Source organism: Euleptes europaea, chromosome 2, assembly GCF_029931775.1.
Source record: "Euleptes europaea isolate rEulEur1 chromosome 2, rEulEur1.hap1, whole genome shotgun sequence".
NCBI lineage: Eukaryota > Metazoa > Chordata > Lepidosauria > Squamata > Sphaerodactylidae > Euleptes > Euleptes europaea.
The window spans coordinates 61,719,468-61,738,357 of record NC_079313.1 but is presented as its reverse complement, the minus strand read 5'-3'; the positions used below and the strand labels follow the sequence as shown (position 1 = coordinate 61,738,357).

The 18,890-nt window shown below is 39.5% G+C and overlaps 1 protein-coding gene across 8 annotated transcripts in view; it reads left to right on the top strand.

Moving 5' to 3' along the window:
* Positions 1–2,047: 2,047 nt before the first annotated feature.
* Positions 2,048–18,890, top strand: part of LRRC7 (leucine rich repeat containing 7) — a 160,939-nt gene continuing 144,096 nt past the window's right edge. For 4 of the 8 annotated variants that reach the window (XM_056844367.1, XM_056844365.1, XM_056844366.1 and 1 more), the window contains exons 1-2: positions 2,048–2,245; positions 11,581–11,698. In XM_056844367.1, the coding sequence (XP_056700345.1) occupies positions 2,057–2,245; positions 11,581–11,698 (307 nt within the window). In that variant the 5' untranslated portion in view covers positions 2,048–2,056. The remainder of the gene's footprint in view (positions 2,246–11,580; positions 11,699–18,890) is intronic. The other 4 variants (XM_056844362.1, XM_056844361.1, XM_056844359.1 and 1 more) reach the window with 1 other exon arrangement.

Here is an 18,890-nt window from a genome sequence, read left to right as displayed (position 1 = left end):
AAATCATGATGTGATATGAACTATGGGTATTTCCCCCCTTGGTTTGTGTGCTTGTGTAGACATGACTTTTACATTTTTGAGGTTTTACTGTCTTTGGTGTGTGTTAGCCATTTTTTTCTTTCTTTCAAGAAACAGATATTTCTTGCTTCCCTGGTATGTAGAAATCTATATCCTAGCTCTGTGTGGCCCTTTTGTGCTATTTTTTTTTAATCTGCTTGATGAGGTACCTGTGATTTCTAGATACAAGACAATAAATGGGAAGGCTCAAGATGGTTGCAAAGATAACAATGCAGAGTGACCCATGGATAGGGTAGGAGTTTCTACATGTTCAGTTCAAAAGGCAAAATAGAGGAAGGGAGAATTTGCATGCTCAAGCCCCTGAGAGTTTATAGAATCCTTGTGGATAGGATTTTGGGAACTGGGTGAAAGTTCCAAATAGCTTGCAGGATCCAACCGTGTGCGTAGTCCATCTGTTCCACTATACAATGTATCCCTGAAAATACTAGCAGAGCTCCAGTTTGTCTCTATAATCTGAAACCATGTCTGAAAGATTTAGAACTTCTGATTCTTAATTTTCACTTTGAGCTACTTGGACTTTAGAAAATGGCAAGTCTGCCTGAATTAATACAAGCTTCTCAACTATTTCACATATTTTTATTTTATTTTGTGTATGTATTTTTAAACATTCATTAGTTTATTTCATGGAGAAGAGGAAGGAATGTGAGGTCAGTAAGTGTCAGAGGCTCTGCTTTGCCACCACATTGCAGGAACAATAAGCTTGGACCAAATATCTAAAGGCTCTGAATTCTGCAACATTTGAAGGTTCTTTTCCAACATGAAGTTCTGAGAGTGTTGCTGGTTTTATGTTTCAGTTTAATATTGTTACAGGCCTATAATGGCTAATGTTTCTATCATTAAGCTCTGGATGTAACATTTGTAGCAGCAAGAATTGTTTGTGTCCATATTGTTTTAAAACAATGCCTTAAAATGTATTTTAATCATCATCCTAAAATATTTTACAGGGGCTTTTTCATTTTTTTCATAAAGATAGTTTTCTAGAAAAAGGATAGGAAAAATTATCAGAAGAGAAGAAATCGCCCTATGTTGTTCAGTCTGGGTTCTGTGTCTTCATATTTTTTATCTTGTGGGGTGTAAGTAAAAGGGATCTGTTGCCTTTGCTAATTTATCTGGAAATTATGAGATGAACAGCTGCTTATGTGGGATGGGCAATTTGGAACAGGGAAAAATAGATGCTTAAAAGCTTAAAGGTTCCACTGCTGCTTTAGTCCCAGTTGATCTTTACCAGAACAAGTTTTGTAGTTTAACATTTGCTGTTGTGTCTGTGTTTGAGACATTTATCTATGAGGCCATTGAACCTAATAGGTTTCTGACTGGCTGACTGAGCAAATGTGTAAATCTAGTATTTCTTCCCACCTGCAGCAATCGCTGCTTTCTTTACTTCCATACTGAAACTTTTGCTTTTGAGTACACATTACAGCTTTAATTGAATAACTGAGTTCTGATTTGGAAGCTTTTCAATTGGATTCCCAATGGTGGCAAAATGGTAAGAAAAATGAGCCGGTTGACAAACAGCAAGCAAATTGGAATAGTGGCTCACAGTGAAAAAGTTGCTATTTTATGCAGTGTTGGGTAGAGAAACAAATAAGATTTACCAAATCCAACCACTACAAGTCTGCTAAGAGTGTGTGCATATTTACTTACACATGAGAAAAGGAATATGGATTTCACATATTCATGTGCTAATGGAGTGTTCATATTAAACCTGTCTCAGGATGTAAATGGCATAAAAAATTAGCCCAGCCAGAAAACACACTTGAACTTGAAAAATAGAAACTTTATGTTGCTATTATGCAAAGCAAAGAGCTTATGGAAATTATACTCATAATTTCTAGCATTAAGAATAGAACAATGATACATATGGATGCTGTTGACTGGGCTCTTAACCATATCGCTAGATACGTTTTGAACAAAAAGAGAAACGTTTTGGAAAACAGCTTTTTCTTCCTTCCTTTCTTTCTTAGTGCAGTGTTTGGAGATGACAACCAAAAGGAAAATTATTGGCCGCCTGGTGCCATGCCGATGTTTTCGGGGGGAAGAAGAAACCGTCTCAGTGCTTGATTACTCCCATTGCAGCCTTCAGCAGGTGCCAAAGGAGGTTTTTAACTTTGAACGGACATTGGAAGAGCTTTATCTTGATGCCAATCAAATTGAAGAGCTACCCAAGGTAAATCTTGCCCTTTCTAAAATATGCAAATATGCTAAATGAGTATGTAAAGCATTCTTGAGCTCTTTGTGCAAAAAATACATTTTGCTTAGGCAGTCTGCTGACTTCAGGAATCCACCAGTGCATTTGCTTAATATGCTAACTAATTCACATTTCCTCTGCTTTTAGAAAACATACTTGTCTAAAGTCAACCAACACTGATGAGAGATTTTTAGTTGGCTTCTATCCCTGATAGTACATAAATTCAGAGTCCTTCATTTACACCATGGTGTTCAATGTATCTCCAAAGAATAAAGTATGTAATTTGTTTATATGTATGTTCATTCAGTGATAAAATGTTTCAGTTTTGTATTTGCTACTGCCCAGACTGGAAACCTTATATGTCTTATTGCTTAAAATGAGATATACACTGGACTTTTCATAAGCTGGATGTGACACTGATCACAAGATTAGAGCCTTAGCAGGCAACCCTCTGCTATCTTCTCCTATCCACATGTCTACCAAGGAAACATGTGACTTGTTGTTTTCCATTTTTCTATAGAACCAAAAATCAGGGAAGGGGTGTCTGCTGCGATCAACTGTTAAAGTATTTTTAAAAAGAAAAAAGTGTCACAGCCCACCTCTGGCTCATTTAGGACCTTGGACAGCAATCCATTCGCTGAACTGAGTGAAGAAAGTAATAGATTTGGGCTGGGGAAGCTAATCATTTTCTTGCTTCTCTGAGGAAGTGGACTCCCAGGAATATGTGGAGAGCTCAGTTAAAAAACAACAACAACCTGATTCCAAGAAGTGAGAAGATAGTGGGAGTTGGGAGAAGTACAGATCTAACTTGAGAGGCAAAAAAGGACTCAGACCAAATCCACAGAGGCAAAAAAGAAGGATAAACGTATCAGCTAGATACATAAGTTCCATAGAAACCTGAATGCCTTGTACTGGTGATGCACACTGTGGAATAGTTTTCCTTCCCTCTCCACCAGCATAGATGGGTCAGAGAATTAAACTGGGCCAAACTGAACAGGGCACGACCAGACTGGATAAAGCCCACCGGCTTTGGTTTTCTTTTTATGGATTATTTGAAATTTGGTACCTAGCCATCCTTTTGCCTTTCTGATGGGAATCTGAGGTCTTCACCTGGTCAGGTGGGGGATTCATGGGCCAGCTGAGGGGTGTGGATGGCAGAACCATTCGCAGATCATTTTGCTAGCTGCTCTGGCTATTAGCCCTGTGGACTTGGGGAATCTCTGTCTCTCTTCCTGTGATATGAGATCCACTTCCTGCTGAATCTTTATATGCCAGATGGCAAAACCCTGGAGTTTTGACTACATGGAGAAACCATTTCATCTTAGTTATAGAAGAGAAGGAAATTCTAGGGAGGGGAGAACTGGACTGTCACCATAGGAAGTATGACACACACAAAGAGGTAACACAACATATTTTGGGCCCTGGGGGCTTAATTCAATGCCTTTCATAATTTCGTCCAGTTTAGCTATTCCCAGAACATGGCTACATTCAGATCCCTGTAACCTTTAGGCTCTTATACTCACTCCCTTTATCCCTGTGCACTGCTAAGAGTGAAGACTTTCTAGTTATGGCTAACTTCAGTTTTTAATGACATCTACATCGGAAACTGTAACGAACTGTGGCTTGTTTAAAATCCTGATATATAGGCATGAAAAAACCACGGTTGTTTAAAAGGTCTGATTTGGATGACATGACAAATTGCAGTTTCTTCTGTGCCAGGAAATCTTTATTTTTGTTCAGTGCACACAGAGACGGGGAGCCCACATAAGTTCAAGGACTTCCAAGGGTTTATTCTTGGACCCTACAAATATATAAATGTTATGAATGAAATGATGGTTTGCTTGGTCTTTCTGTGGCACACTGGCTTTTATTTGACAGATCCTGATGTGTACATCACAGCGTGAAGAAGAAATAAGGGTTTAAAACATCCACCTTCTGAATTTCTGAAGCTGCATCCATCTCAAGGGGGCTGGGAAAAAGGGAACTGGAGACCAAGCTGAAAGGAAGCATTAGCTTTCAAAAAAAGCTAATTAGGAATAGCAAATGAAAGACACGGCTTTTTAGTATTTTGGGATATACATTTACTTGCCACTCTTCTCAAAAGAGATAGCATTTAATAAAGCTGAAAGAATCTTTCTAGGGCACATTTATTTTTTATATCTAAGCAACCTTCTCTCTGAGGAGCAAACTGAGCAATAATAACCGAAGTACACAAACTCACATTCATCTGCTGAAACAGCCCATCACTTCTTATAATTTGTGTGCGAACATCTGGCTACAATGCAGTGATAAAACTTTGCAACTTGTCCTTCCATAGTTGTCAATTGATCTCAGTGGATGTACCAGTAAAATATTTTTACTCAATGCTCCGATTATGAGTTAGTTTAAAAGTTCAGTTTTAAATGAGGTTTAGTAATTTTAAGAAATTTCTTTGAAGAAGAAGAAGAGTAAGAAGAAGAGTTGGTTTTTATATGCTGACTTTACCACTTAAGGAAGAATCAAACCAGCTCACAATCACCTTCCCCTCCCCACAACTGACACCCTGTGAGGTAGATGGAGCTGAGAGAGTGTGACTAGCCCAAGGTCACCCAGCTGGCTTCATGTGTACGAGTAGGGAAATCAGCCCGGTTCACCAGATTAGCCTCTGTCGCTCATGTGGATGAGCCACATCAGAGTCCACTACTGTGACTGTTGTGAAACCAGGTAGCTTTCCCATAGTTACTATGGTAGCACTTATTCTGTCTAGAGGTGTTCAAAAGCCAGATGCCAGGGCGGCTTATATTTCATGGTAAATTGTGAGAGCATTGTTTTGATCATTATCTGGGAAGCTGGATCTTTTTCAAATATGGTGGATACTGTCCTTCTCTGTTGGGTTGGATGGGAGCAAATACAGAAGCAAGACACTGCAGGGAAATATGGTACTAATCAGCTTTCACTTCTAAACATTTCACTTTGAGCTGAGCAAGCCTCAAGCTTTTAAAGGATGGCCTTACTTAAATCTCCCAAATAAAGCCCTGAACCATATTCCTAGCCATGAACCTTTATACATTACTGCAGTTGTGTGGGAACTGCTTTGCTGTGGTTTCATCCTGTGATGTTGCTATAATTGTTTAAAAAAACAGCACTACATGGTCAGGGGGCAATTGAGTAGGACCTTTTTAAAAAAACTATTATTTATTATCTTAACATTATAATTTTACAAATAACAGAGGTATAACAGTACTTCAGAGAAAATGTATGCCATCCTTGTACTAATTATTCCAAAATGTTATCAAGGAAGTCCATTGTTCAAAGAACTTATCCACATATAGATTATTACTGTTACATAACTATTGTTTACAGTATGTTAGTTTGGTCAAAGATGCAATTCTCCATACTTTATATAACCATTCTGAGGTTGTGAGAATACCTGTATGTATGTTTCCAGTAAGTGGCAATGCATATTTATGCAGCAATTAACAAGTTTGCTTCAAAATTGATCTCTTGTACCATATCTCTAAGGTAACCAAGTAGAATTATTTTAGGGTCCTAGGAGACCTAATATCCAATATTTTCATGTGTTCATTTCAATATTGAGATCCAAATTTTCTGGACCCCCATATTCCCTAAAAATATGGAATTGGTCTGCTTTAGAGCATGACACCAGTGGTAAATTTATATATACTTGCTTGTTTATATGGGGTTAGATAACACCTCAATAATGTTTTAAACTAAATTTCTTTGCTTTCTGTTGGAATCTGTTTTTGGAGAACTGTTTTCCAGATCCAACACTGTTCTCTAAAGAATATTTTTACTCAAGACTTCTTCCCATTTCAACAAATGCTCATTAAGCACATGTGCTTGATTTAAAATTAGCACATACATATTTATTTCTTGATATCAATCAATGTGTAGTTTTTTTTCAAAATATGTTTTATTCTGACAGTGTCAATATTTTTATTTAGAGCCATTATAACATGTCTGATCTGTAGAAATTTGAACAATTTCAGCTGCCTTCTGCCCATTTTATCTGTAATCTGTTCATAAATCAACATTCTGCTCTCAGATGGGGTTAAAATAGCTGCTTCCTGCAAATGTACATTCCTCAATAAATTTGGGCGTAACATCTCCTTATTTAGAATATTGACACAACTGGGGACAAATCATGCTTCTATCTATGCTCTTGAAACTGAACAAGAGCTAACAGTTTTCTTTTAACTACAACTTTGATAGCTTTTAAGTTTTTTTCCCCTTACCATGACATTTAACTTAACCACTTGATAGTTGAGTGGGACCTTACCATGCTACCATTGCCTAGCTGAAAGGGAAGGACCCTGAGTAACATTAAATGTTCCAGAAGCCATGTGGGATGAAGCCATGGAAAAGCAGATGCCCTCCCACAAAAAGGGTATTTCACTTTAAAGCTATTTTGATTTCTGACATCCTGGCAGTGGCAGCTTTCTCCCATCTCCGTGCTCATACTTGCAGCTTTGTTTTGTCCCTGCTCTTTCATTTGCTGCTTCTTGTGAGCTGAAAATTTCATAATGAGCAAGAAAATGGATATGCAAGTATAAACATGAAGGTATGGAAAGCTACTGGCCTGGCTGGTTGCAAGATGACGGTTAAATTGATTGAAGCCCTGCCCAAGTTAGGATTTTTAATGATATAGTGTGATTGGTTGTGAGTCTTTGTCCTTTCATGGGTGCAAGACAAGACAAGAATGGAACAAAGAAATCCAGGTCTCACTAAAAGAATACATGTCCCTTCCTCACCTAGCGCTATAGAGGGTTGGTGGCCTCATTTGTTTCTACCACTCTGGCGCAGCAACTCAGTGGATGAATTGAAATGTGCTGCTGCATGGAAGCTATACATGACCATAGACATTTTTTGAAGCCAAAGGGAAATGGATGTATTGTGACAAGTTGAGCTTTTATGGTATATAGTTTTATTCAAGCTTTGAATGATTTGACTTTGGTTAGTATGTCATAGTTTTCTGGTAAAATTATAAACATAGGATTTCAATGTTTCTTTATCAATACCTGTATGTATCTCTAGGCATCCAATAAGTTCTCTTCTATGCTCTTACTATATACTTCTTCCACACTTTTGCAGGCACCCATCAACCATTTGAAAAATTTTATTGGTCAAATTAAGATGCATATTTTATGGATCTTTACGTAGAGATAAAATATATAGTTCAGAATATATGCAGCCTGATGTGATGTTCATTAAGACAGAAGTTCAATTTTCTATCTAGTAAGTATGTGTGGGATTACAAACACAGGAGCACAACTAAGCCTGAGATGAGAGTTTTGAAATCCCATGGATGTCGGTGTGAAGTTAAGCATGTGGTTAAATTTCACCCATGAAAACAAATGAAATTTAAAATGGCTTAACCAGCTGTGCCTTTCCCACAGTATCTTATTCAATTGCTTGGTCAACCTCCCCTCTTCCTATCCCTTTAGTCAAATTTAGATTCTTAGGGTAGTGGCTTGTTCGCTCCGCCGGGCAATTGTTTATAACTGGAGAAGCAATTTAGTTAAGCTCTCCAGGGGGTTGAAGGAAAAGTGATACAGAAGAGTGAGTCATTTTCCCAGCTGTATGTGTCTGTTAACTGAGAAGGCTGTGGATATCAAATCATATTTTTCTGCCTGATAGAGATGAAATGGGGTGTGATGGAGGTCAATTTGCTGTTGGATATTTCAGACTTATTTCCTCTTTTTAATCATAAAGTATGGTTGCTATTTAAGCAACTATTTAAAGGATTGTTTTGGGGTGGGAACAGAAGTATGCTTCCTGATGTTACAATAATATTACAGTTATCTAAAAAGATTATTTCAAATATATGTAACATGGGACCAAAAGCGTATAAAATATAACTTGTTATGCAGAATGCATTGTGTGAGTATAAGATTGGGCATAAAAGTAGACATACCTCTCCTGAGGAGAAAAATAACCTTGCATTGAGCTTTGTGGGGAGGGAAGGACACAGAATGGTCTTCAGTTCAGCTGCAATGATTCCAATCTCTGATTTGCTTCTCTGTGAAATAATATATAAACAACATAGCTGCAATGGCTAGATTCTCAAAGTTCAAAATACCAGTTCACCATTTACTCTTCAAGACAAGCTGTTGCACTTCATTTCTCCGCCACTGATGAGTGTAAGCCAACTAGAAGGAATGGGTGCAGGGATGGCTGGCTGAATGTTTATGATGGATGTCGTATTGTACGGTTTAAATTACTAGACATTGTTGAGGAGAAGGGAAAGGAAATAATGCATTGCTGCTTTTAGTGAGTAACACCATGTAGAGCCATCGCTGTTGTAGTTCTTTTAGATTTCTTTTTAGATTTTGTGTTTGGAAATTACAGTTCAACTCTAGTACCCCCACTTATCACTGACTAGCTGTTTTAGTTAATGTGTTTAGATATATCACTTGTAAAGGAAGGTTGAAATTCAGTTGTTTCTTTCCTGAGTGCCAAAATAACAAGGGTGCTTGTTGTTTCAACATAAAATCGGCAGGGGGGCACAATGTGGTTTGCTTTTATTTTATTATTTATTTTATTTTATTGCATTTCTATCCCGGACTCCCCAACTCGAAGGTCGGGCTCAGAGCGGCTTTTGAAGAGAACAACTTAGCTTTAGAGTCAGGCAGTTGGCGTAGTTGAAATGAGAACTGCTATAGTAGAGTGAGTCCAATTAAAAGATTAAATTCTCTTAAGAAGGGCTTTGTGAACAATGCAATTGAATATGATGCCACCTTCCATTTATTCAAAGGGATAGTGAATATAACAGGACCATGCCTATACATTTCCCCCCTTAAAATCTGCATGTATCTTCTTACCTTCATAATGGGGCGCATTTTGGACATAATATAGCCTCTGTCATACAAGAAAATGAACAAAGAATAGGTAGAGGGAATTTTAAAGAATATATCCTGTAATCTCTCCATTAAGTGAAATAGGTTTTTGTTTCCTTTAGCACCCTGTAGAGATGGAAGAGATCCTGAGGAAAATATACAGGTCGAAAGACAAAAAGAAGGGCTTCTTCACACAGTGCTTAATTAAGTCGTGAAACTCAATGAACCAGGATAGAGTGAGGGCCACTAGCAAAGGTGGCTTTAAAGGGAGCTTAGGTTCTTGAAGTTTGGTCCATCAATGTCCATTGTTTGGAGGTATTAGACCTCTGAATACCAGTTGCTGGTGAACACAAACAGTGGGAGCCTTTGGTGTCTGTGCCCCTGTTTGGGCACCATTTTAAAAAATAAAATATTATCGATTCTAGATGCAGATAGTCTTGCTTCTAGCCTGTGTATTCTTATGCTGTCTGTGAATAAATACAATTCTGCAAAAGCACAGAACAGATTATTGTGCAACCTCAGTTGCAGCGCTGAGAGTTCTTGCACAATTTTAGGTTCCTGCCTAAAAGGAATAAGTATATTATTGCATGTTAGTCACGCCCATTATAGTGTTAATATTGAAGGTCATGCTAATTTTTAATGTTAAACAAGGCTACCTGAGAATGTGTGCCTGTTCAAAACAATTTCTTCAAAGTAATTTTATTCCTTTTTGTGAGTGCATTTCTCCCTCTTGCCTTATTGCTCCCATTACTTGTCATTTCTTTCAGAAAGAAAGGTAAATGACAGAATTATTTCAAAATGAACCATTTTGTTAATGGATATTGGTTTGCATTAATCTCCTATGTTCAGCAGCCCTAATGGATGTAGTTTCTGCTCAGTTGTTCTGAGGTTTTACAGAGTACCTATTTTAGGCCTTTAGAAGAGATGGTGGGACCCTTTATAAATTGTAATGTAGCTGCACAAAGAAATCCAAACTGAGGTAACACCCCAGTGAATTATGAGAAAGTGAATTGCAATAGGCTGTAGTTTGTTTACCAAAATTCTTTAAGTATTAGCTTTGCACATTTTGTACTGTACTTAAATCCAAGCATATTGTGATTGCATTGAATAGTAAGGGCTTCTGAAACAGACATTCTGCTCCTTTTTTAGCATTATTTCGTTTTCATAAGAAAAATGGTTGAAAAAGGTAGTCATATTAGTATGTTGCAGCTAAAACAACAACGAATCTTATGGTTCCTTGAAGATGGGCAGCCCATTCCTGAGCCTTCGGCGGCCGGGGACGGTGGGTCTGAGACGCCACTGTGGTGCCTCCGAAGCTGTTTTCCAGCCACCGAAAGGCTTTAAAAAGCCTTTCGTAGGCTTTTTATTTTTTAAATGGGGCATTTTGTCCCATGAAAACAGTGAGGATGGCGCAGCAACAGTGTTCTCTCCAGCAGTGTACCCGAGGCAAAGGGGTCAGGAAGCTGCCTACTGACAGCTCTGCCCCCCAGCACACCCTGGAAACACCCCCCCCCGGGATGCCAGCATGGGCTTTTGTGCCAGTGGGATGCCGGCGGAAGGTCCAGCCAATGTCCCTGGGTGGCGCTGCTGTGGCAGTGCCAGGAGAATGGCATCCAGGTCTCCGCACCAGCATCCATGCCACCCTGGACAGCTTAAGTGGCACAGGCGCTGGCGCAGGGGGTGCGAACGCCGGCACAGCCCCTTCCTGGCCTCCTAAGGACTTTCGTCCTTGAGGCTCAGGAATGGGATGTAAGAGATGTATTGGCCGGCATTTATTTTATCAGATGTAGACAAATGGGTTCAAAACCTCTTTGTCAAGGAAAGATGAATTCCTATGTTTGTTCAAGCGACTACCTTTAATTTAGTAGCTGATCAATATGAGTACTTCTTAGTTCTTGTTCCTGTGTGTCTCTTCCACAAAGAATGATTAATAATGCTGGTTAAGTTAAGAACTTGGTCACCTTTAATTAGCTTAAAGTTGGATGTGCTGTAATCCTTAATGAAGTTAATGAGTGGGAAGTTGGGGTATCTGCATTGGGGAGCCTTCTGGCACCTTAAAAACTAAGAACATTTTATTACAGTAGACTCCTGTTAATTTTTACAGTGAGGTAGTATTGTAAGGAGGAAGTGTACTTAACTACAGTTGAAGTCTGCCTTGTTATATGTATACAGATCCTTACCTGGTTATGAGCAATATACTTCGATAATTTTTCATGTTATTGTAATCATACATACATTTACTGCTTAATCTTACACAAAATTATACCTTTCTAAACTTACTGACTTTAATGGTGTTAGAAGGATGTAACTCTGTTTAGGATTGCATTGTTAAATACATAATTTTAACTAATTTACCACTAGATCTGTTTGAGGGTTTTCTTCAGGCTATTTGGATATCAATCAGTATCTATTATTACCTCTTAGTGCTAAACTGAAGCTTGAAGGAAAGATTGTAATGCATTTTCTTTTTTGTTGCAGCAATTGTTCAACTGTCAAGCTCTCCGTAAACTGAGTATTCCAGACAATGACCTTTCAAGCCTGCCAACCAGCATTGCTAGTTTAGTTAATCTCAAAGAACTTGACATCAGTAAAAACGGTAAGAAAAAAATATCCTTGTTTTTCGGTTGTAATAAAATAATGGTCACATTAAAAGCTATATTGCTCTTTTTGCCTTTATGTTGAAACACGTCTCCTGGAAAGATGTTAATCTGGCCAATTTAAACAAACAAAAAGTTCTTGTTTGTATATCTTCTTTTTTAAAGTTTTATTTCAATATACAAATAAAACATATACACATAAAACATAAACAGTCATATTCATACAATTTATGTGGAGCTTACTTTTTAAATTAACATTTTAGAAGTTTACTTCTTTTTGGGGCCATTCCTGAAGGGGGGGCAAGCTTCTTAGGAGCCAGCATGATCCCGCACTGGAGTAGGTGCCACCTTATCATGGAATAAGGTGGCACCTATGCTGGTGCAGGGGCAAACATGGTGGTGTTCAGGCGCTGCTGGCCCCTGCCACCAGTGGAGCCACACCGGCAAGGATTTCCTGGAAGGGAAAGCTGTGCCAGCATGGGGGGGCATTCCCAGGGCATTTCTGGGGAAGGAGCTGCCATCAGGCAGATTCCTCACCCCTTCGCCTTGGGAACACCCCCTTGTGCTGTGGTGGAGCTGTGCCCCCTTTTTTTGGGACTCAGCCCTGTTAGAGGCAATGGAGGATTTTCCTCCGTGTTGTATACTAAATAAATTTAAATCCCTTTTCAGTGGCCAGGAAGAGACTGGGGAGGCACCACGGCTGTGCTGCTCCCAGCCACTGTAGATCTGCCCCCCCCTTCGGGATTGGGCTGCCCAAGTTACATTACTCTATCTTCTCAATTATCTTCATATCTAATAACATATTTATTATAAAACATATATTACCTACATCTGTTTTAATTTAATTATATTTATAATTTTTAACTATATAATTTAAAAAGTTATCCCATTTCCCCTGAAATTCTGAAATTGGTCTATTACCGAAGGCTTTCACTGTCAGAGTTCATTGGTTCTTGTAGGTTATCCGGGCTGTGTGACCATGGTCTTGGTATTTTCTTTTCTGACGTTTCACCAGCAGCTGTGGCAGGCATCTTCAGAGGAGTAACACTGAAGGACAGTGTCTCTCAGTGTCAAGTGTGTAGGAAGAGTAATATATAGTCAGAAAGGGGTTGGGTTGGAGCTGAATCATTGTCCTGCAAAAAGTATCAAAGGTAATGTGCTAATCATTGTCCTGTAAGTATCAAGATAATGTGCTAATGAGGGTGTGGTATGTTAATATGGAACCATTGTATCCTGAAGTGATCTGTTAATGTGTGAAATCCAAAGCTAATCCGCATGGCTATTGTGGACTGTAGTCTTTGTTAGTCTGGAGGTTTGCAGGACAGGAAGCCAAGCCTTATTCATTCTTAAACTCTCTTCTTTTCTGTTAAAGTTGTGCTGATGTTTATGAATTTCAATGGCTTCTCTGTGCAATCTGACAAAATAGCTGGTAGAATTGTCCAGTCTTTCAGCGTCTTGGAATAAGACCCTGTGTCCTGTTTGTGTCAGTCCATGTTCAGCCACTGCTGATTTCTCAGGTTGGCCAAGTCTGCAGTATCTTTCATGTTCTTTTATCCTTGTTTGTATGCTGCGTTTTGTGGTCCCGATGTAAACTTGTCCACAACTGCAAGGTATACGATATACTCCTGCAGAGGTGAGGGGGTCTCTTTTGTCTTTTGCTGATCGTAGCATCTGTTGTATTTTCTTGGTGGGTTTAAACACTGTTTGTAGGTTATGTTTTTTCAAAAGTTTCTCCATCCTATCAGTGACTCCTTTAATAAATGGCAAGAATACCTTTCCTACGGGAGACTGTTTTTCCTGAGTTTTCTGATTTTTGTTTGGTTTAATGGCCCTTCTGATTTCATTTCTGGAATAGCTGTTTGCTAGCAGTGCGTGATTTAGATGATTAATTTCTTCCTTGAGAAACTGTGGTTTACAGATCCGTCTTGCACGGTCCATTAATGTTTTGATTATCCCTCTTTTCTGTCGGGGGTGGTGGTTGGAGTTTTTGTGTAAGTAGCGATCTGTGTGAGTTGGTTTCCGGTAGACCTTGTGACCTAACTGAAAGTTTGTTTTACGGATGACAAGGGTATCAAGAAATGGGAGTGTACCCTCAATTTCCTTTTCCATGGTAAACTGAATGTTTGGATGGATATTATTGAGATGGTTTAGAAAGTCCATTAATTTTTCTTCACCATGGCTCCAAATAGTAAATGTATCATCTACAAACCTGAACCAGACTGTAGGTTTGTAAGGTGCCGATTCTAATGCTGTCTTTTCAAAATATTCCATGAAAAAGTTTGCTATTACTGGACTGAGAGGACTTCCCATAGCTACTCCATCAATCTGTTCATAAAATTCTTTATCCCATAGGAAATAACTTGTTGTCAAACAATGGTGAAATAAGGCTGTTATATCTTCCGGAAAAATCTGGTTAATCAATGAGATTGTGTCTTTTACTGGAACCTTGGTAAAGAGGGATACAACATCAAAACTGACTAATATATCCTGTGGATTGAGTCTCAATGGACTGATTTTGTTGATGAAATGAGTTGAATCTTTGATGTAAGAAGTGGTTTTTCCAATGTGGTCCTGTAGGAGGGTGGTCAAATATCTAGCTAATTCATATGTTGGGGAACCAATGCCTGCCACAATGCCTGCTGGTGAAATATCAGGAAAGAAAATACCAAGACCACGGTCACACAGCCCGGATAACCTACAAGAACCATTGGTCTATTACGTATGAAGGATGTTAGATTTGCCATAATCACATATTCATCCAAATCACATATTCATTCATTCAAATTCATTCCATTTGTATTTAAATTAGGAAGTCTCTCCATTCCTAGTTTCCTTATCTTGTAACATACCTTCTTTGAGATATTCTGCTAAATTTAGGTAAACAGACCACGTTGCTGTTTACTTCATTGCTGAAAATTGTATAAATCAGAGAGATATTTCTGCATTACAAATCATATATCATTTTACACCTATTTGCCTGCAATGGCATTTCTTATTGAATAATGGGAATTATACACAGCACTTCACAGAATTAGTTTATCAGATGGTGATTACAAATTCAAGTGACATAATTGTGTACATCTGATGCAGTGAAAGCAAAGTCTTGGGGCACCTTAAAGACTAATAGGTTTATTGAAGCAAAACCTTTCTGGGCTTGGACCCGCTTCATCAGATGCATGAAATAACATTTTAGTCAGCAGACTTTACATATGCACCAAATCAAAAGAAAATGTAGGTTAAAAACTGTGGAATGTTAGATACCTGTGACCTTTCTACGCAAAACTTAAAAAGTGCACACAGTATCTGTAACTGGTGATAACTAATTTACATTAAGCAGTTCAGCACCTGTAGTGTCAGCTCTGTTTTAAGCCTGATGGATAAATCAATCTTGTAGGGAAAACTCAGATTCAGCACTTTCTCTTGGGAGTCTTCCTTTGTTGAAGAACAGTGATTTTCAAGTTTAGAACTGTATCCTAGTTGATTCCATCCACAATTACTTCAGGTTTGGAGACAGTTTATATCTTTAGGTTAATGGCACTGAAATTGGAATACGTGTGGCTCTACAACATAACAGCATATTGAAGGCAGACTTAAAGCAGTGCGATATCAATCTTATAATTTCTCTGTACTTCTTGAGATACGTTGATGGCATTTATAGCATCTGGATCCATGAGAAGGAAGCCATTGAGTTATTTTATCAGGACTTCAACAGCATGTACCCCACCATCAAACTGAGCCTGGTCCAGTCCACACAGCATACATGAAGCTGCCTTATACTGAATCAGACATTCGGTCCATCAAGGTCAGTATTGTCTATTCAGACTGGCAGCAGTTCTCCTGGATCTCCGGGTTTCACATCGCCTGATCCCTTTAGCTGGAGATGATGGGGGTTGAACCTAGGGCTTTATGCAGGTCAAGCAGATGCTCTATCACTGAGCCATAGCCCCTCCCCGAAGAAGCAGAGGTCACTTTGTGGACACCATTGTTTAAATACAAGGTGAACATAAAAGCACCGCCTTATATCAGAAACCTGCTGACTGCTACATATATCTCTAATTTCTTATCTGTCTTTTAGAGAAAGCTTCATAAACTGTGGGTCACGACCCCATATGGGGTGGCGTAACTGAATATGGGGGTCGCAAAATTTTTTGGCAACAGTAAAGGTTTCTGAACCTTTTATCAGTAAATGTTTGATTTATATACCTTTTTATATACCTATATACCCGGGTGTGCCGAGCCCGGCACTCCGACAGGAGGGGGCAAATCACCCTCGCTTGTTGGAGCTCTCACGGGGGGCAATTCAGGGGAGGGGGATGGAGCGGGAAGACGGCAGGAGAGACCATATGGAGAGAGAGGAGGGGCCCAACTAGACAAGAAAGGGATACCTACTAAGAAGGAGGTAGAACAGACAGAACAAGAACGAGGAACACAGGGGGTTAATAAGAAGACAGCAGGGAAGCAACCAGAAAGAGTTACTAAGACAGGTGTGATGATACAACACCTGGGCAAGGGAAGGAAGGGACCAGACGTTAATTGGTGGGTGGGACAGATCTTGCAAGGGAAAGGTTAAAAGATACAGATAGGGAATGTTTCCGAGGAGGAGATGGGTCAAGGAGATGACTGTGGGCGTTAACAGTTTATCTCCAAGGAGACCACGAGTGATTGAGGAGGCAAGCGGTCTCTGCAACTCGGAAGTCTGAGGCAAAGCAAAAAGGAGCCGAGTGACAGGTTAGTGAGAGGGACAAACAAGGCAGGGAACGAACCCTAAACTTCTCGAAAAAGGAGACAGACATGGACCAACCGGCGGAAAAACAGGTGAGCCATCACACCAGGGTCATGTAAAAGTTTCTTGGGTGAAAAGGGGTCACGAGTGGAAAAAGTTTAAGAAGCCCTGATCTAGAGTTCAGAAAATGATAAGTTGTCTATCGCAACTGTGTTTGCTATAATTCTTTAGGAAATTGTAGGATTTACATCAGACATTCTTAAAATTACAATATCCACCCAATGAAGTATAGAAAGATTGACAAGGCCAGGCTGGTACTCAGGGATAGGGATGCTCGAACATCTGTCAGTACAGCTGATTGTTCACACCATATTCATGTATATTTGAGGGAACAGTCAACTTGCAGAAACTAGAGGTTGCCATCCTCCAAGTAGCACCTGGAAATCTGTTATTACAGTTGATCTCCAGATGACCAAGATCAGTTACCCTGGAGAAAATGACTGCTTTGGAGGGTGGACTCTATGGCTTTATTCCCCACTGAGGTTCTTCCCTTCCCCAAATCTCACCCTCCCCAGGTTTCACCTCCAAAATCTTCAGGGATTTGCCAGCTCAGAGCAGGCAACCCTATTAGTAGCCAACTAGTCAGTTTCTGCTGAGGAAATTTTAGGATTGGGGAATCAGAAGCCAACTCCCAGCTGGTCAGCTGGCGGTTGTGTTCTTCTGATTTCCCATCCTGAAAACTTTGCTGCCTCCCTGACTTGCTGAGATGCTGCATATTTAGGGGTTGGGGTAGTCAGAAGCCCAGCTGATTTCTCTTCTCCCCACCGCAAGCTGTTGGGTTGGATTGCAGAGAAAAGTAGATAAACCAGCTCTTTCAACCCTACAACTACAACCTTTTGCAATGCAAAGATTTAAAGCATCACATCAGTCCCCATCCAGCTTGGGGGGCGGGGGGAGAAATGAGCATTTTTCTCCTTTATGCTATTGCTGAACAATTTGGATGGGATGGAACTCTGTTGTATAGCTATGTTATGGAGGGGGCAGGGTAGATAAGAAGGAAACTCCTAGCTGTGAGTTGACTTCTGGCCAACAGGCAGCTGCAAACTAGCTCAGCAGCTGTTCACATTGCTGGATCGTATTGAGTTGCTTAATGCAATCTGAAGGTATTGCTGATCAGCTCACAGTCTGTGAGTTTTGTACAAGATAAGTTCACCTGCTAAGCAGGTCCACTAAGAAATTTGTGGCATCCCTGTTGAGAGTGTCAAATCCTAGACCCTCCAGGGATGGGGGAGATTAACTAAACAAATTACAAAACAGCTCATGTGTGACACCTCATGCCTCAGCAGATAGCCTGCCACCAGTCTCTTTCACTACCCAGTCAGTCAGAGGACAAGGGACAAGCCTCTGACACTTCTGGAACTAAAATCAAGAAAGTCGCCATTGTAAGGTAGGACACTTACAAGGTGAGTTTCATAAAACAATTAACTTGGTAGCCGTAGCCAATCAAGGCCAAAGTACTAGATTGAGATTGAAGCCTCCTGAATTCAAAGACACCACAAAATATAATTAAAGTGATTTATGAAAACTGTGCAAGAATAAGAATAAAAGAGTATATTCTCCTCAGGATCTCTTCCATCTCTTCAGGGTGCTAAAGGAAACAAAAACCTATTTCACTTAATGGAGAGATTAGAGGATATATTCTTTAAAATTCCCTCTACCTATTCTGGTCATCCTCCAAAGTAATCATCATATGTTGACAATATCTTTCTGCTGTTTGTAGTGGATTGACAAGTAAATCTTTATGCAAAGAAATAAATGAATGCAAATTTGTCACCAAAACTGCAATATTCAGACAATCCCTGTACATTCCCTCTGTTGGTGATCTGAAAGGAGCTACATAGGGAGAATCTGAAGGGAAACTACTGAGATAAAATCAACCCTACAACTAAATTCTATCAACTAGTGATTAAACAGAGCTGATAGTTTAGCCTCTACTGATGTTTAAACTTTTATTACTTGATAAATGAACACAAAATTTGTCACCAAAGCTACAATATTCATAACATTTCTGTACACCAGGAGATTCTGTTCCTGATATGACAGTCACAATTTTTCAACAAAGGCTTCCCCTTGCAAGTACTTAGTGTGGAACAAACCTCGGGCTGGGGATTGGGGAGATGGAATAATGATTGAGGTGGTGATCCATTGCGTATATTTTTCTCTTTGCAAAAATACAGTGCAAGCAGTATCTGGATTATGCATACTTCTATCACGGTGTCAGAATCCAGGAACAGATCCCAGAGAATCAGCTTGTTTATCACATTCTGAAATGTCCAGTGGATTCTGACGGTTTCAGAAGTGAAGCTAGTGATGTCCAGACCAGGCTGAAAATTCGTGCCATGAATTTTTCTCTGGATTCTCTGAATTTTTCTCTGTGGCAACAATGTGGCTATCTGATTGTGCTTTAG